General features: G+C 35.9%; 1 protein-coding gene across 4 annotated transcripts in view; it reads left to right on the top strand.

Moving 5' to 3' along the window:
* Positions 1-26,177, top strand: part of fcho2 (FCH and mu domain containing endocytic adaptor 2) — a 39,115-nt gene that overhangs the window by 11,300 nt on the left and 1,638 nt on the right. Inside the window, exons 4-24 of one of the 4 annotated variants that reach the window (XM_016525835.1) lie at positions 279-420; positions 2,619-2,771; positions 3,259-3,363; positions 4,374-4,472; positions 7,296-7,392; positions 11,631-11,675; positions 11,899-11,968; positions 12,291-12,315; positions 12,550-12,606; positions 12,808-12,865; positions 13,257-13,432; positions 16,197-16,221; positions 18,594-18,639; positions 18,731-18,816; positions 21,354-21,860; positions 22,820-22,935; positions 23,054-23,183; positions 23,513-23,572; positions 24,003-24,114; positions 24,374-24,529; positions 25,295-25,427. In XM_016525835.1, the coding sequence (XP_016381321.1) occupies positions 279-420; positions 2,619-2,771; positions 3,259-3,363; positions 4,374-4,472; positions 7,296-7,392; positions 11,631-11,675; positions 11,899-11,968; positions 12,291-12,315; positions 12,550-12,606; positions 12,808-12,865; positions 13,257-13,432; positions 16,197-16,221; positions 18,594-18,639; positions 18,731-18,816; positions 21,354-21,860; positions 22,820-22,935; positions 23,054-23,183; positions 23,513-23,572; positions 24,003-24,114; positions 24,374-24,529; positions 25,295-25,427 (2,398 nt within the window). The remainder of the gene's footprint in view (positions 1-278; positions 421-2,618; positions 2,772-3,258; positions 3,364-4,373; positions 4,473-7,295; positions 7,393-11,630; positions 11,676-11,898; positions 11,969-12,290; positions 12,316-12,549; positions 12,607-12,807; positions 12,866-13,256; positions 13,433-16,196; positions 16,222-18,593; positions 18,640-18,730; positions 18,817-21,353; positions 21,861-22,819; positions 22,936-23,053; positions 23,184-23,512; positions 23,573-24,002; positions 24,115-24,373; positions 24,530-25,294; positions 25,428-26,177) is intronic. The other 3 variants (XM_016525836.1, XM_016525837.1, XM_016525838.1) reach the window with 3 other exon arrangements.

Raw genomic sequence — 26,177 nt, 5'->3', positions numbered from 1 at the left:
TATTTTACTGGCCTGCGGTGCTTTATTCCGCAGAACATGAATTTCGCACCCCCCTCACATATCATATTGTCAGTACAGACATTATAGTGTCATTAAACCTTGCACAGAGCCGTTCCATTAAAAACAGCAGGACCAGAGGATAAATCTGATATCGAGAGAATAAACACACCTTGGTGTTAAATCACAAATCATGTTTAACACATTTTCCGTTTTATTTGTACAATGTGTGTGGAGTATTATGCCTAGAGAAGAAAATGAAACGGCCATTTGTTCCACAGGACGTTTGCGCCGGTGTGGGATGTGTTTAAACAGTCCACCGAAAAACTGGCAGCATGTCACATGGAGCTGGTCCGCAAACTTCAAGAGCTCATCAAGGAAGTCCAGAAATATGTGGAGGAACAAGCCAAAAATCATAAGAAGGTATGGGAGCTGCCGTCATCTTTGGTGTTTGATTTATATCCATGTAAGTTTGCTCATAACATGCCGCATAGCGAAGTATGAACCCAATTTCTCAGCGAAATGAGTCTGCGGTACACATGTCGTTCCTTAAAAAAGGTCAGAGGTCTGGTATGTAATCACTGTAAGATAAAACCCATATCCATCTTTCAAAAACAGAGTGAGGAGTATCATATGAAATGGAGATATAATTGCATATTAATAATAATGGTCTGCTGTACTACAGAATGTCCCACTATTAACTGTTCATGGATATGGTCCTCATCCTCCCATTAAAACTTCTAAAAATGAATCTTGTAGTAAGAATAATAATAGTAATAGTACTAATTTGACATTTGTTATTTTGTCAATTTGTTGTCAAAAGAAGGTTATCTTGAGTTTTGTTTTTTGAGAAAACGAAACAAAAATTATTAATGGTGGTAGTAGTAATCTTTAGGTGATATTATTATTATTTATTCATTAATTATTATTGCTTATTTAATTATTCAGCCACATGAATGGAGAGAAATATATATTTCTTTAAGGTCATTTTGATTTATATTAATAATCAATATGATTTATATTAGTAATTAAATAATTAATTCTAATAAGATCCCAGGCTTGCTTGTTTTTCAGTTTATTTTTCTGCACAGCTACAGAAGAAGGGATGAAAAAGAAAAAAAGTCAAGTCTCTTGAGTGAACATGTTTTTGTGCATGTGCAGAGAAACAGTGTTTGATATCTTGCAGTTACAGCAGAACCTCATTTTAAACGCATCAAAGAACATCAGCCAGGTGCTGTCATTAAACAGAAAACAGATTTGAATGTGCTTCTCTGTGTGTCAGGTGGTGAGGGGTCTTGGGGTGACAAGACATGCCAGCTGGGTTTATCTTCTCAGTATTTTTTCATCTCACGTTTTTTGTTTTGCTCTGTAAACTTATGCATATTTGCACATATTAAATATGTGTACAAGTTGCACAAACAGAAACCTAATGGCTCTTTTCCAGTCATGGCCTGATTTCTTCAGTGTGTTTCATACTTCATATTTAATTCAGCATCTGTTGGTACTTTGTTAAATCAATTTTGAAATATCTGCAAATGTAATTTGACATTTTAAGCTCTCTGCTGATCCATTTCAGTTTATTTAAATGATGTAGACTTTCTTAAATATCCAAGTTTATAATCATTGTGAAATTGAATGGTAAATTTACTGTAAATCATAACCAGTCAAAAATTTGGGCTCATTAAGATTTTTTATCAAAAATACAATAAAAACACTAATACTGTGAAATATTATTTCAATTTAAAATAACTTTTTAATATATTTTAAAATATAATTTATTCCTGTGATTCAAAGCTGAATTTTCAGCATCATTATTCCAGTCTTCCGCAAGGACAAATTAAATTGATAAAAAGTGACAAAGACATAATGTTACAAAAGATTTCACATAAATGATGCTATTTTGAGCTTTCTAAGAATCCTGAAAAATAAAATGTATCATGGTTTTCACAAAAATATGACAGAAAAAAATTTCAATATTGATAATAATAAGAACCATTATTAATGATTAAGCACCAATAATTATTGATCATAACAGAGCAGCAAATCAGCATATTAGAATAATTTCTGAAGGATCATGTGTCACTGAGGACTGGAGTAATGATGCTGAAAATTCTGCTTTGATCAAAGCAATTAAATTACATTTGAAAATATATTTATGTAGAAAACAGCTATTTTAAATTGAAATAATATTTCTCAATATTACTATTACTGCAGCTTTGGTGAGCAGAAGAGACTGGTTTCAAAAACATTTGACCGGTTATGGGTCGTATATATGGGCATTAAAAAATTTTTTTTAATGTATAAAATGAAGAAAATTAAGCCTGCTTTAGCTTAGTGACAGTAATTTAATGACACTTTTCACCTGGCAGCATAAATTAAAGGCTGTACTAATAATACAACCATGATTTTTAAATATATTTGAGATAGCCCAGAATGTACAACAGTTACCGGTTGAATGAGTGGCAGCCTCAACCTTGAAGTTAGTTCATAGAGTGTATTGTGTAATATAAATTCTATAAATTCAAGGCTTGTGGACAAGCGAGACAATTAGGACTGTGCACATTACATTTTTTAAAGATGAGAATAATACTAAAGCTCTTTCTGGTTTCTCTGGTTTGTAGACAAAGGAGGAGGTGGCGTCCACGCTGGAGGCTGTGCAGAACATCCAGAGTGTGTCACAGGCCTTACAGAAGAGCAAAGAGAACTATATCAACAAGACACTAGAGCAAGAACGCATGCGCAAAGAGGGGGCCACACAGAGAGACCTGGACAAGGTACACTCAGACTTATACATACATGAATGGTAGCCCAGAAGTTTTGCATCCGAGTACTACTGAATAATACTTGAAAGTTTGCAGGATTATTCCATGTAGGAATCTCCCTTCATCCACTGAGTTAAGCTGTGCTAGATGTTAGAGGCACTTCAGCAGATACAAAGGAAATTTCAAAACACATTCTCTAAGGTGTCTAAATATGAAGAGTTCAGATGCAAAAGCCTCTAAAGTACGTCTGATGTTTTTCTTTAGAATTAGCATTTCTTTCTGTGTATAGGTTTCTATGTAGGTACTGGTACTTCTGAATGGGTTGAGGCTGGGATTTAGCGCATTTGAAGTGAAAGTACTTGATGAACATACTATGTGTGGAGAGCATTTACTCAGCATCGTTATCTCATTTTTGACCAAGATGGCTTTTAGAGGCTTTTGCATTGGAACTCTTCATATGTAAATTTCTCTCTGTCTGTTTTGTGTTGTTTGTTTGCAGGCTGGACTGAAGGTCAAGAAAGCCACAGAGACCTACAAGTCATATGTGGAGAAATATGCCAATGCAAAGACAGAATTTGAGCAAAGAATGACAGAAACCGCACAGGTACGACTGTGTGAAGTGTGCATGAGTGTGTTTGTTGAGGTGGCTAATTGTCTCTGCAGGGTGTGTGTGTGTGTGTGTGTGATGCGTATTTGTATGTTGTTGAGTTATTAGAGCTTTTATCATATCAATTAGAGCTTGATATGGATTAACAATATTAATATCAGACACACTAAATTAATATGACATTAAATATAGTAATTATTTATATATAAAATATATACACAATTATTTTTCCATTTTTAAAAATTACTTTTTTTTCATCTCTGCATTATTTTGTGGTACATTATCTTTGTTTTTTTATCTCATCACACTGAAGACTGTAAGCTCACAACTTAATATATAATTTCTAAATATAGTGTCTTTTGCCTTTGGGGTTTTAAATTCAGTAGCTTTGTGCAGGAAACACTCTTACCCATCCCGCACACTTATTTTTCAGTCCCAAATCAGAGCCACGGAGTCCTCAAACATACAAAAGCTTAAGCTTTTCATTGATGTTTCTTTACATGATCCACACACACATGCACAAACACGTTTTTTCCCCTGTGGTCACACATGCTCTGACTTATACTGTCATTATCTTGTTTCCGCTCATTTCCTCATCTTTTTCTCCTCTTCCACTTAAATCTTCTAAAACCCTACTGTCAGTCTGAGAGGAGCATAAACAGCAAATCAGGCATGCATCCATCCTTGACACACACACATCCCACGTACACACATGCATATTTATTTTCACTGTGTTTGTGCATGTTACGTGCTTCTTAGCTAGTCAGACCACCCAAATAGGCTAACCGTAGAGTTGTGCCAACAATATAAGAATGGGTCTTATGTAGAGACACACAGACACAGGATTGTTGTGGAAAAAGATTCTGTCTGATTAAGTATCATTACCAACATCTGCTTTCAGCTTCACTTTTCGAGACTGACTAAAACTAGTATTATCCATTTTTAAACTGCTTTTGCACCATTTCAGAAAGATAAGTCAATTAAAGGTTGTGTGTTTGTGTCTACAGAAATTCCAGGGCATTGAAGAGGAGCATGTACTGCGTATGCAGGAGATTATCCATTCATACTGTCAGTCTGTTGAAGAGACACACATACAGATAGGAGAGGTAAGCAAAGAAATACACACACATAGTCCTTATCCAGTAATCTCAAAACAACTGAAATAGTAATGAAATTCAATGCTGAAAAGGTCTGGCAACACTGAATTAAGTCTATGAGACCTGGCTGTTGTATCATCGTTTAACTGTAGAGGGCGCCAGAGACCCTTAAATGTATATAAGTCAGATAAGCAGAAATGAACTTCATAACACGAGGCTGTCTAATTAGTCCTTCCTTATCAATCAGCAAACCAAATGCCTCTAATTCAGAGTGATTTATAACATATGCAAACACTTTTATTCACTGAAATACATTTCCGTGAAGGCAACTGAATGTGCATTTCTACACACCCACAGCAAAACCGTCTCTGTTTGGCATTTTACTGGTTATTGACCACAGAACTGTTGCATGCTCTGGTTTGGGCTTCCTCCTAACCACACACACCCTTGTGTTCAGCTTTGAGTCCGTGGAGAAATAAGATTTGAGTTTTTCTGTGGTTATTATGTTTATACTGTTTCTGTTGCATGCTTAAGAGTTGAATCTACTTTCAAGTGCAGCATTTGCTCATGCAACAGTTAGTGTCCCTGATCGTCTATACTTGACATTAGTTTTGAGATCTTGATGTAACAACGGGATCTAGAAGTGGAATGGCAGAGCAAGAAAAATGGAATAATGGCATGCATCTTTGAAAGAAGAGATTAGGCCAAATTCAAATTGTCTTTCAAGAAAGTGATGGTATATGCATCTGTGTGGTTAATGGGCAGTGATTTCAAGATCATAAAAAAAGTGTTAAGTTTCCAAATCCCCAGTAAAGTACTACACAACCCTTGAACCCACTACCCTCTCCCATGAAGCACCTTCACTACACTCTTAAGTTACTTACATATTTGTATACTGAATATCTAAATATTTTGCAATAAATTAAGTTATATTATAACATTATAATATTTTTAAGATTTGTTTTATACATGGAATTGGTGTGTGTGTGTGTGTGTATATACAGTATATATATATATAATTTTATTTATTTTTTTTTCAGTTACATAATTTAGTCTAGGATTGTTTTTACCTCATAAAAGAAGTTGGGACACTTACACTTGTCTTTTTTTTAGTGAAGTAAATCATTTCAGACCACTATTATTTTAGTATTGTTAAAATACCATTGTAGATTTGATTTAATATTTTGAATGTTTTCATTTTTTATATTTTCCATTATTTTAGTTTTAAAGTGTTAGTTATTTGTTTTTTTAAATGTCTATTAAGTTTTTTTTTTCAGTTTTTGTTATTTTAGTACATCAAGTTAAACTAAATGAAAATAGTCAATTTAATTTCAGTTAACATTTACTTGGTTTCAAATAATAAATATGTTTTTTTATGGTTTTAGTTGTAAACTATTATAACCCTGTTTCAGAGCTGGTTGGTTTGGGTCATGGCTTCAAAAAAATGTATTGAAGATTTTTTTTACACAGCTTTACATGTCAATCAGCTCCTCTGGTCCACAAACAGGCAAAAAGGACATGGATACTGAATCAAACTGACAAACACTTTATGAAGTGCTGTGTGAAAACACATCAGCTATGAAAGCTAAGCATTGCGTCAGCAGTGGAGATGTGTGGCAGACATATTGCATTTGTCACCATCCCTTGAGGCCTATAAAAACAAAGACAGTCAAAGTGATCACCCGGGGAAATAATGTCACTAGTCACATCCTCATTGCGTGCCCTAGCTCTCAACCCTATCCTTTTCCAAAACCTCAATCTTGCTTGCATGGGATACAGCTCTAGTGCTGGTAATGGGGTGAAACGCTCAGAGTGAAGGCAGTGATCATAACACATAATGTAGCGCCGATGACCATAAGACCAGATTTTAATTCAGTGTCACTTTTGATCATGATTTAATGCATTCCTACTGAGTAAAATAATTCATTTATATCCAAAAAATTCTTACTGAATCTTCTGGAACTTTTGAATGGTACTGTATTTGTGTATATGTATTTTTTCACACACTGCTACAACTGCTGTGCATTGAAGAATAGGAGCACAGCAGTCGATGACGTAGGAGTGTGTGTCAGAAAGATGTTCACATTTAAAATCTTTGGAGCTTGCACGTATGATGTGCAACATAAATATCTCATTATTTAGCATTCCCTTCATGTTATGACCATACTATCAAATGACATAAAGTCTGCTCTGAAGAGTGAGCAGTCTGTGACCTATTTTGCCCGGTCAAGTGAGTTCAGACCCAAATGCTGCCAATTCTGAACAAAGTCTTGGTACAGTTGTACAGTCAGTGTCACTTAGTTTTTCCTGGCCTTTTAAGAGCTTACTGGGCCCCTTTGGTACAATTGGACAAGGAATATTCATACATACAGTCTGTGGTAGAAACCCTTTTAATCTTCCTACTGATGTCAATCTTTGTTTTGTTGAAACACACAAAAAATGTGTGGTCACCATAAGGTTTGATTTGTTAACATAGTTTAATGTAAATCACAGTTAATGTTAACTTTACATGTATTAGTAAATTTTTCTAAATTAAGTTAATTTATCATAAAGTTTATGAATAAGCATGTTACTTTTTAACATGTTAATTTTAACTAAACCAAATGTGTCATATGGTACTTTAAAGGGTAACATAACATAAACCAAATAAATCTAAAATATGTTTTTATGGAACCAAAAAAGATAATTGATGCTTTTCATGCTTTTATGCCCATTATATGTCTACTGCATTAACATACAAATGTACTTTTATTATATACTCTCTGCTGTGTTGTCGCATGAACATACTGAATGAGTGCATGTAATGTTTTTTTATGTTTTATTATTTGTAAGGTCCAAGAAGAGTTTGTGAAAAACATGGAGAACACTTCCGTTGAGAGCCTCATACAGAAACTGGCAGAAAGCAAAGGAACCGGCAAAGAGAGACCAGGTAACACAGCTAAATCTCTCACACACGGCATTAACCTCTGGCACTGAAATACTTTGCTCTTGATATTATTAACAAGACTGGTCATGAGTTCATAACCAACTGACTTAATGATAAAAATAAGCATTAGTCTGCACTGTAAACCCACAAATGGAGTATGTTTGACTTGACTGCTGTAGCACGGTGAAGTTTACACTGGAGGATTTGTGGAGCTCTGACCCTTACAGGGGTTTTCAGCCCTGGTCTCAGCAAGCACTGGCCGTCACATGCTAACGCTAGCGTCACATGCTAAGTGGAATGTCAAGCTTGCCCACCTTTACATAAGCTTAAGCTACTAGAAATTGATAGAGTTTGACACGGCTACACTTCCCCCTGTGCTCTTGCTATTTTTCCTCACTTATTCCTCCGAGATCTTTCGTTTAACCTCCTGATTCTCCCTCCTTTCACAGGGTGGAAGTTTTTTCACATTTCACATAGAGAATATAATTTAGCTTGAAGCTAAAGGGGTGTGGGGTGTAATTAAACCAGTTTAGCCAGCAATTATATTAACACTATAAAATGTTGTACACTAGACACTGGATTTTGCCTTTTTCTTGGCTTGAAAGCTGTATGGCATCTTAAAATATTTGACCTCTCTTAGGGACGTTTCAAAACATTTGCTGTGTTTTTTGAACGTCCTGACACCTTGACATCAGCTTAGCCAATGGCATGAGTTTGAGGTGGGACTATCTTGTTTTTGTTATGTTTTGAAAACAATAATTTTTTCTTGTTTGGTGACGCTAATGGAAAACAGAAATTAATTACACACTTAAGCTATAATATAGTTTTCCCACAACTCTCTATTATATATATATTATATTGTATTATCAATAACAAAAAATGATTACATAGTTACTTATAATTAGTGCTGTCAAACGATTAATCGCATCCAAAATAAAAGTTTTTGTTTACATAGTATATGTGTATGTACTGTGTATATTTATTATGTATGTATAAATACACACACATGCATGTATATATTTAAGAAAAACATGTTACATTTATATATTAAATATTTATATATAATATACATTTTATGAATATAAATATATACATGTAAATATTTTTCAAAATATATGCTGTAGGTGTGTGTCTTTATGTATACATAATAAATATACACATTACACACACATATATTATGTAAACAAAAACTTCGCTATTAATTCGCTATTAATCGTTTGACAGCACTACTTAGAATACAACACAGTTAATATAATTAACACACATTAGCATTTAAGGTTTTTTCATTTAAAAGAACTGTTTTCAGTTTTTCAATTTAATATATTTTATGTCATTTATTAATGTATGTCGTTTATTCTTGAATATTTATTCTTAATTTATTTGCTGAATGGCTGTGTGTCACATTATCCATCAGAAATCTTTCTAATATGCTGATTTGGTGCTCAAGAAATATGTCTTATCATCAATGTTAATAGTTTGGCTTTTGCCAAACTTTTGGTTGCCCTTCATTTGTTTTGACAGCAGAATTAATTGAGACTAAAACTGTTTTGGTCAATAAAACATTCCTTCCCCCATATCAAGCTGTTCATTAGGGATTGCGCCGCTGTCAGAGCAATAACCTGTGTGGCACACTGATGAAATCAGAGCAGCCCTAACCAGTATAGAGAGAGAGAGAGGTTGAACAAACTTTGTACCACGGAAACAATCCCGAAGTGACACGCTGGGCTGTAGGGAGGTTGCAAGAGCAGTTCAGTGATATCCAGCTGGGCTGTGAACTGGCTGCCGGCCAAACACGCAAACTCTCCTTGCTGCACCATCCAAGAGCCCATGCTCAGCATATGCAATTTAAAAAAAAACATCCTCAGTTTTAATGCATGACTGCATGTGCCTCTCATATACAAACACGCATGTGTACGAGCATTCACAAAATCATATATTTACCTAGCTATCTAAATAAACCTTAGACATTGTTGTTGTTGTTGTTTTAATAAATCTAACTATAATTACTAAAGACCAGCAATAATAGAAACTCAACTTGACTGATTTTTTAAAATATATATATATATATATAAAACTGACTTTTGAACTATTTTTCTTTTCGATGACAATCTTAGACTTAGCTAACTTCTGTGGACATTTTCACAGCAATGTTTCCTCAAAGTATTGCTATAAACCCACACACACATAAATACACACATGTGTTCATGTAAACAAAGCAGTCTGTCTGCTTACACAAGTTTAAACAAAACCCAATACCCTTTTCCAGGTTTAGATGGCATTGTTGTGTCTGATGTTTGGATTTGTGTGCATAAATATTGTTAGATGGAGCCTGGAAGTGTTGTCATTTGCACGTCCCTCACCTGACATCACCTAATTTAGATGAAACTTTTTTTTTTTTTTTTGGTCCAGCAGCTGCATGGAAATCTTGGAGATTAATCTCCATTGTCCGGTTTTATAAACCTGTTTAGACACTTGCTGATTTGTTGTAATGAATATGAAATATTACATATTTGTGCATATTCTTTCTAATTTGACTATTATTTGGAGACAAGGTTGATGAAAATTTTAGCTAAATCTGATTTGAAGATCCTCAGAAGGATAAGGTTTGGTTTTGTTTTGTTTTGTTTTGGTTTTGTGCTTTTTGTTTTGTTTTGTTTTGGTTTGGTGTTTTTTTGTTTTGTTTTGTTTCGGTTTGGTTTTTGTTGTTGTTTTGTTTCATTTTCTTTTGCAGTTGTTTTGATTTTGTTTTGTTTAGGTTTTTTATCTAAAAATGCAAAAGGTTTTCTGAAGGTTAGAGTTTGTTTATAAATATTACACAGAATTATTACATAACAGCAAAAACCATAAATGTCTGTGCTATGTCCCTAATAAGACCGTGTGTAGTTCAAATGAATCAAATAATTTGATATATTTAATATGATTTCAATTGAAGTGGGTCTTTCATTTTTGTGTGTGTGTGTGTTTGGGTATGTGTGTAAACTGACAGTATGTGTCATTTAGTTCAGATTGTTTGATCAGAGATGATCTCAAACAAACAAAACAGAGAGCTAAAAGGGTGAAGTGATCTGGTGCAGTAGAGTAGATTGGTCATACTGTATCTACGTCAGTGTGTGTGATGTGTGCCTGTCGTGACTGCTCTGAACAGTGCACATGAGGTCCGCTCGCAGCCACCATTCTCCAGGGAAACTCTATTGAACCGCTCGAGTTAAATATCACACACTTTTGTTTTTTCAGGTCAAGGCATTTTCTGTGCAATGAAAATAGCGCCCCGGGCTCTCTTGCTGAGGTCTGGTGGTAGTAAAATGCTGTCTTTCGTTTTCTTGGACAAGCATTAGCTTTTACGTGCATTAACACAAAAGAAAACACGCTCTAAAGGGCTCTTAGAGCACTGAGGGGCATCTCTCCTCTCTTTACGGCCAGTCACGAAAGCACAGAATTAATATTTATATGCTGCTCAGGGTATTTATTGAGAATCTATAGCCCAAACCAACTGAGGTTAGTAAGATTAAAATTAGATTTCATTTTGAATACTGTTATTTTGCGTTTTACCTGAACTCTGAAATAAAAACTTGGCTGACATGTTGTTAGGTCATGACTGCAAAACCCTAAGAAGCGAAATACAGTGTTTGTTTAAATCCCTTCACCCATGTGTCAGTGTGGAAATGGGTCATGTTGCAAGTGTAAAAGCTTGGAGGTAAATATGCAAAATTGATGAGCAAGAAATGAAGCATGCAGTTTGTTGTATTTTGCAGCAAGTCTGTGTGTTATATTCATATTTTCAGTGTGGGCTAGTGTACAGCATTTGACTGAGTGTTATCAATGCTACACGTCATTGTATTGGATTTGTGTGTATATTTGATTTCTGAGGTTAAAATCAGAAGTGCTTCCAAGCATTTGTGTGTGTGTGTGTGTGTGCATCTATTAGTGTGTGTTGTATGCTGGCTGTGAACTAAATGCTCTGGCTTAAAGGGGAAGTCAGATCGTGCTGATTGTCACCAGACCCTCCGATGACTCTGTAAATTTGCTTGCCAAAAAATCTGACCTACGTGTGCATGCGTGCGTGTGTGTGTGTGTGTCACTGTTTTTGTGGATTTATGTGCATGATTTTATGAAACGCTGTAAAAACAAAACAAAAAAGTTTTAATATTAAATATTACACCATATCATAATTCTTGATTTCTAAATACTGTAACATGACATCCCTTCAATCATTTGTATTTGTTTGTCTGTTGTCATTACAGGGCCCATTGAATTCGAGGAATGTAATGTCTCAATCGCCACAGAAGGTCTGCATTAATTTTTCTCTCCGTTCCCATTTTCGTTTTTTTATAGGAAAAATATAGAATATATAATTTCTGTTTAATATCTCTGATTACATCTCTTTATAACAATTTACTTAGACTTTTAGTTTTATAGCCTTTGTGTTCTGTTAAACAGCATAGTATCTATTTTAGGATGTGTTTCAGTATTTGTCTAGATTTGTGATAATCATTGCATATGTCTGTTTAGGTGCAAAACCCAGAAAAAGGAAAACCTTTACCATACCAGGCCGACGAAAAGATAAAGACACAGATTCCACGTAAGTGTTGACTTTTACTTTAATGTGATCTCACTTGCTCTTTATGCATTTAAAGAATTAAACTATTTCTATCAGTAATTTTAAATTCTCAAACTTACTGTTCTTCATAGTATTTTGTGAAATACTTGTTATAATTTTATTTGACAAAACTTGAGAGAAGGTTGAGAGAAGTAAACTCATTTTTGCTATGGAGAGTTTTTGCAATTTAGAGCAATAATTATTGTGTTTGAGTAATTATAATAAGTTATAGTTGCATAGTAATTTTGCATTTGTGGTAAAATTAAGTATTATTCTCTAATAAACGTTTCTCTGTCTTGAATAGTGAATCGACTGAAGTAGAAGCAGTTGTGAGTATACGCTTTTCTTTTTTTCTATACAATTAATAATTTTGTTTATTATCATTATTATTGAAGAAAATTATTCATATTTTGAATGTTTTAATACAAAGCCAAAGGTATTTTTCTGTCATTTCATAACATGAAACTAATTTCTTCTGATCAAAGTATGCTCTTTCTTGTTATTTTGGAGAAACTCCATTTGAGTCTCACCCACAATGCTCCTTTTGTTCGTCCTTCTTTCAGAACGCTTCCAATGGAGCTCCCCCGGGTTTCTACGGTGCTATAGATCTTCATAACGCCGTGAGTGGTGACCTAATGTTGTTGAAGGATTGTCTATAATTCTTGCAATGTTAAGTAAAGACAACATAGTGTGTATACTTCTTGCGATATTGCTAACAATAGTGTATTTTACCTCAGTCGGACTCTCCTTGTGTTGTGATGTATTGAAGAGTGTAAATAATAGGATTTTTTGTCTGTGGTGTGTTCTGTGTTTTTCTGCAGAATGTGCCTCAGCTGGACGAGGAGGGCTTCTGTATCCGACCAGAAGTCAACGAGAATGATATCCTTACTCCAGATCCATCTCTTCCATTCTCCCCATCCCTCTCTCTCACACACACACACACACTTTCATCTCGGTCACAGAAACATTTTCCTTTATCTCTTTCATCGCCTCTACTCAGTGTAAACTCTGAACACTTTTTTTTTGGCTTGAGAACATAGTGTGATAACTTTCTTTGTTGCACTTTTATCTGAATCGCTGCCAAGTCATTCTTTCCCATCAGATTTTCTTTAGTTTTTTTTCTTTACCAAAGCTATGTCATCGCTCTGTGTGGATTAGAATATGTAAAAAAAAAATGTAAATAAAATACACAATCTGATCTTCGTAACCCATGATACTATAGACAAACTTTCATGCCCCCACAACCATGTTCCTTAACAGTTCTGATCACATGCCAAAGAGAACTCCTTTTATTCATCCAGTGACTCAGAAGATGAGGACGAGCCAAGAAAATTCCACGTCCAGATCAAACCCGTGCAGACAAACAACGGCACACACCAGCACAAAGCCACCATCGACGAGCTGAAGGCCTCCATTGGAAACATCTCGCTCTCGCCCACCCCTGCCGTAAGAGACGCCTCACACCAGCACACACACCAAGTGTAAAGGTCCTCGCATACAGACCTTACATTCATTCACAGAATAATGCAAGCTGGTCTCCCTCTATAAAGAGTGATTGTACACTGTCAGCAAAGAGACTTGTGATTGGTTGATATCATTTGCAGTCATGTTTCTGCTTCCCACACTTCATCTCATCCTCCAAGAACCTCCATTGGCCCAGCAGACACTAGAGGGCACTATTTGATTATGATATTTACAGGCGGTCCATAGAGATGCTTTAAATGCTTTCACCCTTTTTTTCTCCATCCTGATTTGTGAGCCTGAGTGCAGTTGTATTTTGCGTGCGTGTTCGTTATGCACCTGTGGTCATTATAAGGATTTAACTAGCTCATTGAAAATAATATTATGTTGGCCCAAAGGATGTTAGAATTTTATTCATCTCAAGTGTTTGTGTCTGAGTTAGTCACGATGACATAATGGGTGACGTCACACAAAGATGATCTGCTATTCTGTCATTTAATGTTAGAAATGAAGTGTGTGCGTGTGTGTGTGCGCGTGTACAGTTGTGTGGTCAAGCAGTTCCTCCTGCACACACTGTGAGCCTGTGGACCATCTGTGTGTGTGTGTGCTGTTGGTAAACAAACCCATGCAACTTCCTGCCTGAAATCTCACCACAGGAAGCACGGAAGGGACTCTGTTTCTAATGAGTTAGATCACGAAGGTAAACGCGCTCACACACACACACACACACAAAGGCTCATGAATGCAACAGCTGTGTCCGTAAAAGAAAAGTTTAGTTTAATAGTTTTTAGGCGACCAATGTCTTGACATGTTCAGAGCTAGTTGGTTAAAAATAAACGAAACATCCCTGATTCTTGTGAATGGTTTGCAGCTTTCTTCCTTTTCTTTTGAATAAAAGTTATTGATTTTATTCATCGAGGATGCATTAAATTGATCAAAAGTAACAGAAAAGACATTTAATGTTACAAAAGATTTATTTCAGGTAAATGCTGTTATTTTGAACTGTCTATTTATCGAAGAATCCAAATTCTACAAAAATATTATGCATCTATGCACTTTCAACATTAATCATTATAATGAGAAATATCTCTTGAGCGTCAAATCAGCATATTAGAATGATTTCTGAAAGATCATGTGACACTAAAGACTAAAGTGATGGCTGCTAAAAAATTCAGCTTTGCATCACATCACACAAATTAAAATAGAAAATAGAAAAGTTGAAAATGGACATTTTTAAATTGTAACACTTTTTCACAATATTTTTGTTCAAATAAATGCAGCCTTCTTTCAATAAACATTAAAACAAATTGTTTTAATCAAACTTTTGAATGATAGCGTATTGGTATTAGCTGATAAACATTTGCTGTGTTATGGACAGAATAAAAACAAATTGGTTAGGTTAGTTATATCAGTAACATCGTTTGTAACTGTGATTTCTCTTTGTCCAAGATTTCATCTGTCCCACTGCTCAGTTTCACCCTTTTGTGTGTTTTACATTCTCTCTCCGCATCCCTCGCTCTTCGTCTCGTTGTGACACTTTGAAATGACAGAGTGATGTATTTCTGCAATAACACATCCTCACAAGTGCCAGCTTGTGTTTTCAGTGAGCACAGCCGGGGCGACAGTTTACTTTAGACACCTTCGCTGCCGCCTCTGTTTGCTCTGTTTGAGATGGATTAACACACATCTTTTAGAGAGGCTCTTCATCATTCATTTCACCAGGCTTGAGCTTTCTCTCTTGCCCCAAATGTGCTCAGTAATCACTCAGATTAACCTCTGAAATATTTGCACAACTGAAAAACTCACTCGTTCACCAAACTGAACATTTGTCTTCGTGTCTCATATCAGAGTTGTGTTTCCTTTCCTTTCCTTCTCAGTCTCATTTCTTTTCATTGCCCTGTTTGTTTCATTTTTTAGGCGGATATGTTTTATGGTAGTTTTGGTTAAGTCAGGAAATCTAGGTGATGACGAATGCCATGTCATCTGTTGTAGATTATTGGTATTATAGAGCTTTCCATTTCCCCTAGTCTTCTGTTGTCTCTCTTTCCCCTTCATGTGTGCTCTCTCTCTCTTTTTCGTTGGCGGGTGTGTGGCCTGGGTGCTGTAATTGAACCCATTTGCCACTCTCTGCCTATGGGACTAAACCCTGCCTTGCGTGTATGTCTATTTGTATGCATGTGTGTGTTTGTTTGTGTTTCCACAGTTTTTCCTTCACGGTTTACCATTTAGTTACATTTATGGTCCATACGTTGATGTTCTGATGTGTTTCTTTTCATCGAACGCACCAAAAATAAGTGAGATTTCTTTCCATCCACTCTGACAGAGTTTCGGGCAGAGATGCTGCATATGAGTCACTTTAAATACACAATAAACCAAGCCTTCCCATCTTTGTGCATTTGTTGCCGTTTTGCTAGTTGACTCTTGTTGACATTTCTCAGCCTCAAAACAATCCCGGTAGTGAATTTGGTTGGATTCTCTGCCACTCATTTTCTCGTGTTTAGACTGCCTGCAGAATATTGATGCAGAACTTATGGTTTGAATATGTAATCTTAATAGAGCGGTTCTCTGCTCATTCTTCTGTGTGTGTGTGTGTGTGTGTGTGTGTGTGTGTGTGTGTGTGTGTGTGTGTGTGTCGTCCTGTGAGGCCAATATCGATTGAACGAATGTGGGGATGAAGCACTTCATGTCTTCTGCTGTTTTCATAACTCCTCTCTCACTCTCATTAATAAAAGCCTGTTTTCATTTCCAGGTTCATATGAAGAAGAACCAATCCAGTGAGTATTCCTCTTTTTTTTTCATCCTCCCTCCATCCCTCTGTCACTCTGAAGGTTTGGCTCTGGAGAGCGCCTGCCATTTTGACTTCTCTTTTTAGTTTTTCTTGGCCGTGACGTTTCTCGTCAAGCCTCCTTCATCTCGCTCCGGTGACCCCTCCAAAGCCAACTCATCCCATGAGAAAATAAACATCATCTCCCATTTTTTCCTCATCTGAGTAGCACAGCGTTGCCTCCTTAAGCCATGAGCAAGATTAACTGCTTAATTGTGTGTTTATGTTTTTCTATCCATCATAATTTTACATTTTTCCAGTAAATTGTGGCTTAAACGAACACAGATGCATGCCAGAATGTAGTGTTTACACTGCGGTATGTTCTTACATCAAGAGCGACGATTTCAACCTCCCAGGAAAGTTTTACATACTTTAAATCCGTAAGACAGTAATTGAGCTTACAGTAGAAATGTTTTGTTATTCTTGCACTGGAACGGTAAACATTTCTTCAAAGAGCGAATTTACCGCAAACCTCTTGCACGTGCTGAAAATGATAAGTTCTGGCAGATAATTTTATCCCAGAAGTCCTTTAATCCAATAGATGTTATGTTTTATCTGAAATCACACCAAGATGCTATTTCAGGAATCACAAAAGATAGATAGTATCTTTAGTGATAGTGTTTAGTATTATGTTTTAAGGAAACCATGTTTAATTTCTTTTTACAAACTGATTTTATGGCTTATTGGTGTCGAGCCAAAATGTGATTCTGGACCACAAAACCAGTCATAAGGGTCAAATTTTCGAAATTTAGATTTATACATCATCTGAAAGCTGAATAAATAAGCTTTCCATTGATGTATGGTTTGTTAGGATAGGACAATATTTGGCCGAGATACAACTATTTTAAAATCTGGAATCTGAGGGTGCAAAAAATCAAAATATTGAAAAAATCGCCTCTAAATTTGTCCAATGAAGTTCTTAGCAATGCATATTACTAATCAAAAATTAAGTTTTAATATATTTACAGTAGGAAATTTACAAAATATCTTAATGGAACATGATCTTTACTTAATATCCTAATGATTTTTGGCATAATAGAAAAATCAATAATTTTGACCCATACAATGTATTTTTAGCTATTGCTGCAAATATACCCCAAATGACTTATGACTGGTTTTGTGGTCCAGGGTCACAAATGTCCTTTTCAAGTTATGGCATATAACTGATAAATGGCCCAAAAAATGTGATATATTTATTTATTTACTAAACAAAATAGTAACACAAAAAAAATCTGTTGATTTAAAAGCCACAATTGGCTTTAAACATCGTGACATTATATAGATGTTTATTTTGAGATGTATTAAAGAATACATTTAACAGTGTTATTAAATTATTTAGAGTTTTAAAGAATTTGAATGAGCATTGAATGACTGCATAAGGTATTCTAAATAGTAAATCAACTGATACCATAAAAAAATAAATATATACAGATATATTTCTTATGCGGCACCTGGGCAACTTAGAATAAACTAAAGAATATTCAGTACTGAATGTTATTGTAAATGTGGATCTCACACATACTTACTGTAGGAATGACACGACAACAAACATACCCTGCTATAAAACCAAAGTCAGGTGAGTCTGCTGAGCGTACCCACACTCTCTTTTGGTCCGTAGCTGCATTTGTGTTGGTGGGAATGAGGGATTCCGTTGAAGCTGAAAAAATAAAAATAAAAACAAAATGTGCAATCTAAAAAATAAATTATTTGTACCAAAATTACCATTGGTAACTAATTTAATCTGTTGTCTTTTAACACTGTCATTTGTTCTTTGTGTATAATACACTATGTCTTTGGGATTTGATCTCAAATATGTACCATTTAAAATGTACTATGCAGAACATTTATAGCATGTCATTTTAAATGTATGTATTTGATGCTTGACCTGTGATAAATGGGGTTGCAAGAACATGTGTCTCATGTAGTACTCAACTTACTACCAGTTTTAAACCACTTGACATGGCACTTCATGGTCAGAAACACTATCCTTACTCAACCAAATGACTGCTGCAGTTTATTTTCTGGGTTCCCTATTGTTTTTTTTTTTATCTGGCATCCAACAGTAGTTTTTCTCTTAACAATCTAGTATTTAATTTGTTAATGTCCTTTTTACTTCATGAAACGCATGAGTTGCATTTTAAATCAAGGCCTAATGAGCAATGCCCAGTTGTAAGAACTCTTAGTTAAAAAGTTAAGAAAACCCTTACATTTGCAAAGGGATTTCTTTGTTTAATTTAAGGGTTTTCTTTCAACTGCTTCCAGATCATGAAGCCTGAAGAGTTGCCCCATGACTCATTTGTGTGTTTTCTCATTGTTTTTCAGGTGATGAACTGGCACGACCCAAGATACCGCAGACATCCTTTAATGAGTAAGAGAAGCTTTGCTGTTAACCCTGTCACTCTATTTGGAAAACATTGTAACCAGTTATTCACTTGTCATGTTTTTTTTTCTTCAAACAGTAGATTAGCCAATAATGACCTGCTGTCTTTGGATCCATTTGGCCCGACCAGCACCAGCTCCAGCTCCTCTATACCCCACTCATCAGGTAACTCTGTCTGTTGTAATACAGCAAATAGACACCATTTATAATTCCAAATCCGAGGTGTTATATCTTACATAAACTCTACAAAAGAGCATGTAATGTGTATATATATATATGTACTGTATGTGTGTATGTGTGTGTGTGTGTGTGTATATATTACACACACACACACAAGTATTTACAAGTAATATTTATATTTAAAACATGTCTCAGGGTCAGCATCTTAATGACAGAGTTCAGCTTGACAGTCATGGAGTCAGAACGTTCTTCATCGACCACACACACACACACACACACACACACTGTACAGGCAGACAGTCATAAGTCATTCACCCCTCCATCCCCCAGCCTCTGGGAGGCTTGTCTTAGGTCTGACCTCCTTCATTATTGATGATGCTTACAGGCTGGTGAAAGTGTCTGGGCTTTTCCAGTCCACAACAGTCTCCTCTAGAGAGCTTGCTCAGGCTGCTGTTGTCACGGAAACCCTGGTATCCCACAGCGACTTCACTCAGTCTGTCCTCTGCTTTAGTATGAAATCTTTTGTGAATGCCATGGGATTTTTTGTTGTTGTTGTTTGTTTCTTTGTTTCTAATTTGCGGGTTTGTTTATTTTTGTTTTTGTATTTTTTAAATTTTGGAATTACAGAATGGGCTTTTTAAAAATATATCTCAGTTGTTTACGGATACTTGTATTTCTTAAGACAAATTATGGCATTTACACACAAATGTGCACTTGTGTTACAAAAAAAAGCCCCTTGTGTATGCCGTGAGTATAGTATAGTATATGTGCTCCCTCATGCTCTACGCGTCTCCCTCTCCTTAGCTCTTGACCTTGATTGTTGAAATGAAATGTTATTTTCTCATCTGGGAATTAGGAGCTTCCATATCTTAGAGAATGGCGCAGTTGATAGTAGTCTTAACCCAATGTAAATTTTCACAGAATTGACAGTATGTCATATACACAAATTTATTTTTGTGGCTATTAATTTTTTTATAAAAAATGTTTTAGACTTTTTAATTCTATGTTGTAATCCTTTATTTTGGAAAATATATTGTGGGTAAATTCTAGGGTGAATGTTATATTCGTTTGCAAACAAGTGAGCGCTTTTCTTGCTAAGCCACTCAATGCAGTCACTAAAAAAAGCCAACCCGTCATTCAAGCTCTGACCTTAGCTGCGAGGGCCAATCATAATCCAGAGTTAATTGGCACCTTCAGAGGTCAGAGGGCGGAGTTTGGAGTCCCCATGTCACAGACATTGTCAAACATGATCTTGTTATGGGTCTGACCTGGCAAAGGAACAAAAAGAGCAGTGAAGAGGATATAGGACGTGAGTAACATAGCGAGGTATTGCACTTGCATTTTTGCTTTTTTCCCTGCTGTGAGCTATTGTGCTATTTAGGTTTTTTATTTTTTTTTGGCTTTTGATAAGTGTTGTTTCTCTCATGTGTTTTAATTGAGCCTTATTTATATTGATTTCCTTTTATTTTCTCATTCTTTGTATTTGTTCAACGCTTTTTTTTTTCTCAGACCTGGCTTCTCTCTTCTTTGCATCTTTCCCTACATCTCTCCCACTGCAGTTAAATGATGGGGTTTTTGAAGACCCAGGTAATGCTATTGCCCATGCTTGCGGTTTGATCGTCAGAATAAAACTCTTTCCATAACAGACTCTGACCCTAATTGCTCAAAATATGCAAAAATGTGAATGATGATTGGAATGTTTTGCTTGAACTCACCCCTAATATTTCTAAGAGATGTATCTGTGAATATGAGTATTTTCAACAGAGTGATTTTAGGGAAGTTTACATAAATGTAAAAAAAAGTTAATCATTTACTCAATCCCATGGGGAAAAAAAGTCATACAGGTTTGAAGCGACATAAGAGTGAGTACAGAATTTACACATTGACCCATACCTTTTAACAATGTTATGTCATTTTAAATATTTTCAACTAATTTATGTTATAGTGTTTTATTTGTTTTATTGTATGCATTTGTATTAGTTGTGACTGACAGAGGTGCATGAAGTTTAGCTGGTTGTTTGCTTTCGATCACCAGGTTGTCTTGCTATATGTTTTTTTAGGGATCTTTAAAAGTACATATTTCAGTAGGATTCTACAATATTTTGACCATTGTTTTTTTATAATTTCTATTCACACTTATAGTATTGTTTTATTTTAAAAATGTCATTTCTATTTTTATTTTGTTATTTTCTTTTTTCATTTTTATTACTTTTTTTTAAATCATTGTATACTTATGATTTACTTTAAATTGTATATTTTTTATATATTTTGATCATTTTCACTGATACTGCCTCATTTAAAAAGGTCTGTTTTTCCTAGTTTTGGTTTAAAATATGACATTTTTTTATGTAGTTATGTGAAATATAGAGCTGTATTCCATATTCAGATTAGATCTTCTGTGCTTTTTCCAGTTGTTGTTTTTTTAATTTCCTCCATGTAGCCTTTTCAACATGCCTGTCAGTATGTGGTATATTTTTAACAACCGCGCATTACTCTTTTCTCTCTGATGACCCCTGTAACAGAAGTGGATTTACAGTCGGAGCCCACCTCTCCTTCAGCAGTCAGTCTTGAGATTACCGAGGCTCCTGCTTTTCCCCTTCCCTCCAAACTCCCTCCTCCTGCCGGTCTTGCCAAGCCGTGCACTCCGCCGTTCCCTGTTCTCTCCTCTCCTTGGGAGCTCCCTGATGAGGCTGTCGCTCCCCTCCACCCTGGCCCAGCTCGAGCTATGAGTGTGCCTCCAGCTCTGCAGGCTGCTCCTAAGGACTATGCTACCCACAAGCCCCCTCTCAGTGCTCCCGTCACTGGTCCAGACGCATTTTCGTCCTGGGCCCAGAGCCAATGGATTGCTTTTAATGATGCCTTTGTGCCATGTCGTGGACTGTCTCATCAACCAGCAAGGCCTCGGTCAGTGCCCGTTTCTCAACAGTCCAAGCTTTTCTCCAGAGAGCCTGTTGACACATTTGACCGCTTTGGGAGAGAGGAGAGTGCCCCCTCTCTAAAGGAAGCACCAGCTCGACCCATGCAGTATGGTAATATTGAGGAATGAGTGAGAGTTCTAAGCATTTTCAAACACTGTCCCATGGCTACATGACAGTGAGATATGTACTGTGCATTTAACAAACCTAATTTTTTATGTAACTTGTTTTCATTTATTGTAACCGATTTGGTGGATTTGGTTTTTATTTATTTGTTTTTTTCCCCCAGTTAGAATTTTATTTTACATTTTTTGATTGATTGGTGAAAATGTTTATTTTATTTTTGCATTTTCTGCATTAATTATTGATTTAAGTAATACAAATGTAACAAACCTGTAAGCCATCATAGTCATAATTACTGTTTAGTTGGATGCAGTAAGAAAATGTTTGGCCCAAGTTTAGTTTGATTTGTTTTGTTTTATACAGTATACTCAATAACTCAGTAAAGTTACTCAAATTAATATGAAAATCTATTTATTTTTTACATTTTCTGCATTGATTATTGATTTAAATAATGCATTTTTTAGCTGGATGCAGTAAGAAAATGTGGCCTAAGTTTGTTTTGCTTTTTTTTTTTTTTTTTTTTGATTCACCTGCCAAAGCATCTCAATGCAAATATGTCTGCAAATTCGCTCAGAAATATCATATCCAGCATTTTCTAATTCCAAAACAGTATGACTAAGATGGTTTAAAAGGTGCAGATGTTTCTTTTCGTTTCTTTACTTGATTTAGTTTTTTATACTTATTTTCTGTATTCACTTTGTCCATAATTTATCATTTGTTTATATTGTGACGTTGGCCCTTGCATGTGCGTTAGGTATAAACTATAGATTTGACTGTTAGCTTGTTTCTGCAAGACTGTGTGATGTCAAACCTATTGTAGCAACATTTTGAATGTTTTTCAGCATTGTTGGGTTCAATCATGCTCTGAGTGTGCTACTTCCGTATTTTCCCCTTTTTTGCACGTCTTGTGGTTCTAACATTTGTGAACATCTTTTTTTTTTTTGGCACAGTACTACCTCCAAACAGGCCAACCACTCCCCTGGGCACAGCAACCATTGTCCCGCCTCCAAGACCATTATCCCGGCCCAAACTGCCTGCAGGCAAACTGATGGGCATCAATGAGGCTGTGAGTAAAGAAGATATTCCCTGATTCCACCTCACCCAGGCTATAGTATAGGGACTGAACCCGAACTAAATGAAGATTGAATGCAGTGAATTATTAATCAGTTAGTTGTTTTCTGCAGGGCCGACCGTTCAGCCCTCCTAAGATGTCCAACTCCAGCCCTCCTCCCGCTGCTCCTCTGGCTCGTGCCGAGAGCTCCTCCTCTCTCAGCTCCAACACCTCCTTGAGCACCAGCAACACACCAACTGTCGGTGAGTCTTCAGTTTCACACATTAAGATGAACACAAGCTGCCCACACAAAATCTGCATTCACATCATCCGCATTCACAATAAAATAACAATAAAAATCTAATGTATTGGGTTATTTGTTGCGTGTTTTTTTTCCAAAATGTTTTTTTATACTCATGTCCACATCTAAGGAAAGCTAACATGCACAAATAATGCTCTACACGTTTTATTTCATTATATGGTCAACACATCGCTTACCAGATCACTCCATCCTCACCCTTCACTGTTGGGTTGTGCTCTCGGCCTATTTTTCTTTCTCTTTTTGGTTTCCTTCCTTTCATTTTGAATTAAGAGGACGATCTGTTCGTGGGGAAACTGCCCACATTTGAGAAGAGATGTGAGACTCCTGCAGGTACAGTGGAAAGAACCCAGAAGAACATTTTGTTCTAACTTACTAACAAACTCAGAAATGATCATCTGTCCTTGATCAACCAACTGCATTGCCCCATCTGCTAAACCACACCCTATTCCCATTCTGTAACACGCCATTTGATCTGCGGTGGATTTTTCTTGCCTCAAACTAACGTGGATGATCTCTACTCATAAAACTGACTATTGTGCTGCTGTGTTGTATTGTGGCTGATGAGGATGCTTGGCAGAAATTGCTTAAAGATGTCTTTTTAGTTTTACCTGTTGATCTTTCAGTGTTTGTCACTGCGAAGGTCTGAATTGTCTGAACTCAATCACATTCCTCCTACTATTTTTGATTCATACTTAAATGTCTGTTTTTAAATGGTTTTTTTTTTCTCGTCTCTCTTTTTTTCTTTCCTTTTCTCTCATAGGGACCTCTCGTGGGCCCAGTCCAGTGACACTGGCTTCCCAGGATGCATTGCCCATTGCGGTAGCATTCACAGAATCAGTTAATGCCTATTTCAAAGGAGCAGATCCCAGCAAGTGAGTTTCACATCATCTGCCCTGCAAAGACCATACAGACTTCTATGGACATTCTATACTTTTGACATAGAGAGTTGTACAATTGTGATCTCCATGCCTAGAAACATCAAAGAGTAATACAGTTAATACAGTTTTAGAAAATAATTGAAAATGGAACATTTTTATTTTCTGAAATAATTTATGTGAATTGTAATGTATGCTCAGCTCTGAATGTGATATCGGTAAAATGATTTTTAAAAATCCTCACATGTGATTTTAGGTGCATTGTGAAGATCACAGGAGACATGACCTTGTCCTTCCCCAGTGGCATCATTAAGATTTTCACCTCTACTCCGTCTCCTGCTGTACTCGGCTTCAAACTCTCAAACACTAGCAGATTAGAGCAAATCATGCCCAACCAGCAACTACTGCACAGGTGAGTTTGTGTTTCTGCTTGTGTTACACTACCATTGGGTCAGTATTTTTTTATTATTATTATTATTATTATTGTTTGACATTTTTTTGGGAAAGGTAGTAAAAAATTTTAATTCAGCAAGGATGCATTAAATTGACCAAAAGTGATAGTAAAGACATTTTAATGTTACAAGAGATTTATATTTCGAATAAATGTTGTTCTTTTGAACTGAATCCTTATAAAGCATGTATCTCGGTTTCTACAAAAAGCAGCACACCTGTTGATAACTGCCAAAATAAAGACATGTTTCTTAAGCAGCAAATCAGCTATTAGAATGAGTTCTGAAGGATCATGTGACACTGAAGACTAAAGTAATGGCTGCTGAAAATTCAGCTTTGCCATCACAGGAATAAATAAATATTTTTACGGTGTTATTAATCAAATAAATGCAGCCTTGGTGGGCATAAGTGAGAGACTGGCTTGAAATATTTTGTATATTTGTAACAGTCTTTTTATTTTCATCATGATTCGACATAGCATCAAGTGCTCAGGCTAAACTCATGCTGCTCTCACTCACCCACATCCTTTTTGCTGTTGTGCGAGTTCGTGCCAGCAGCTCCCAGGCATGACTAATCAAATCAGGAGGGATTTGTGATTTAATAGTTGAGCTGCTGCAGTAGGGTTAGTTGTTCCATGCTGCTACAATGACACGCAGCAATGAATTATTGAGCTCTTAATAGTGTTTTCTCTCTCTGTGTGTGTGTGTGTGTGTGTGTGTGACTCCAGTGACTCCTCCCAGAGCGACACAAACACTAAAGACTTTTGGCTGAACATGCCTGCACTGACAGCGTACCTCAGGAAGAGCTCTGAGCAGAACCCTGCTGCATCCTATTACAACGTGGACATCTTAAAGTACCAGGTTTGTAGTTTTTCATTCAGTTATCTTTTGGATAGTTCTCTGTTAACCTATGAATTCTTCAAAAAGCATACAAGTAAAGCATGTTAGTACTAGCTGGTCTAGTATACTTGCATGTTTACTGTTGATATTTAGTAGGGGTGGCACGATACCATTTATTCAGAACCGATCCCGATCCGATACCAAAAGTTCTGAGTATCAGACAATACCGATCCGATACCAGCACTTTTTTTTTTTTCTATACCTCAGTGTGTGTTGACCTGATCATCCCTCTTTTGTGTGTTACACACAATCTACTAAATATAGACAACTTCATTATAAAAAAAAAATAACATTAAAAAATATATAATCATAATCTATGAGAAAAATACTATTATAGTGATAATTCAGCAGCAAAAGTTACTCTACAAAAATTATGAGTTCACAAGAATTTTATAAAATCTAAACATTTAGAGAAAAAACATTATTTAGTGAGGGAAAAAATAAAATTAAATAGCTGTAATCTGGTAAAATGTTACACATTGCTCTATGTATTATAATATGCATTCATGAAAAACAAGTAAATATAATTATATATAAATATATGCAATAAATTAAATACATTTCTTTTACATTTATAGCACATTAATGAGGCAGCAACATATGATAGATAAGACAGAACAAGAAAGGCTATTAACAATCTTTCATTGCGCAAAAGTTTTATAACATGAAAGGCTCCAATACAGAGCGGCACAAAGCGCTTATGCGCATCCC

This window comes from Sinocyclocheilus rhinocerous, unplaced genomic scaffold (assembly GCF_001515625.1).
Source record: "Sinocyclocheilus rhinocerous isolate Xijiao unplaced genomic scaffold, SAMN03320098_v1.1 scaffold873, whole genome shotgun sequence".
In the NCBI taxonomy this organism is placed as follows: domain Eukaryota; kingdom Metazoa; phylum Chordata; class Actinopteri; order Cypriniformes; family Cyprinidae; genus Sinocyclocheilus; species Sinocyclocheilus rhinocerous.
Note: the sequence above shows the minus strand (reverse complement) of the source record. Positions and strands in the feature narration are given on the sequence as shown.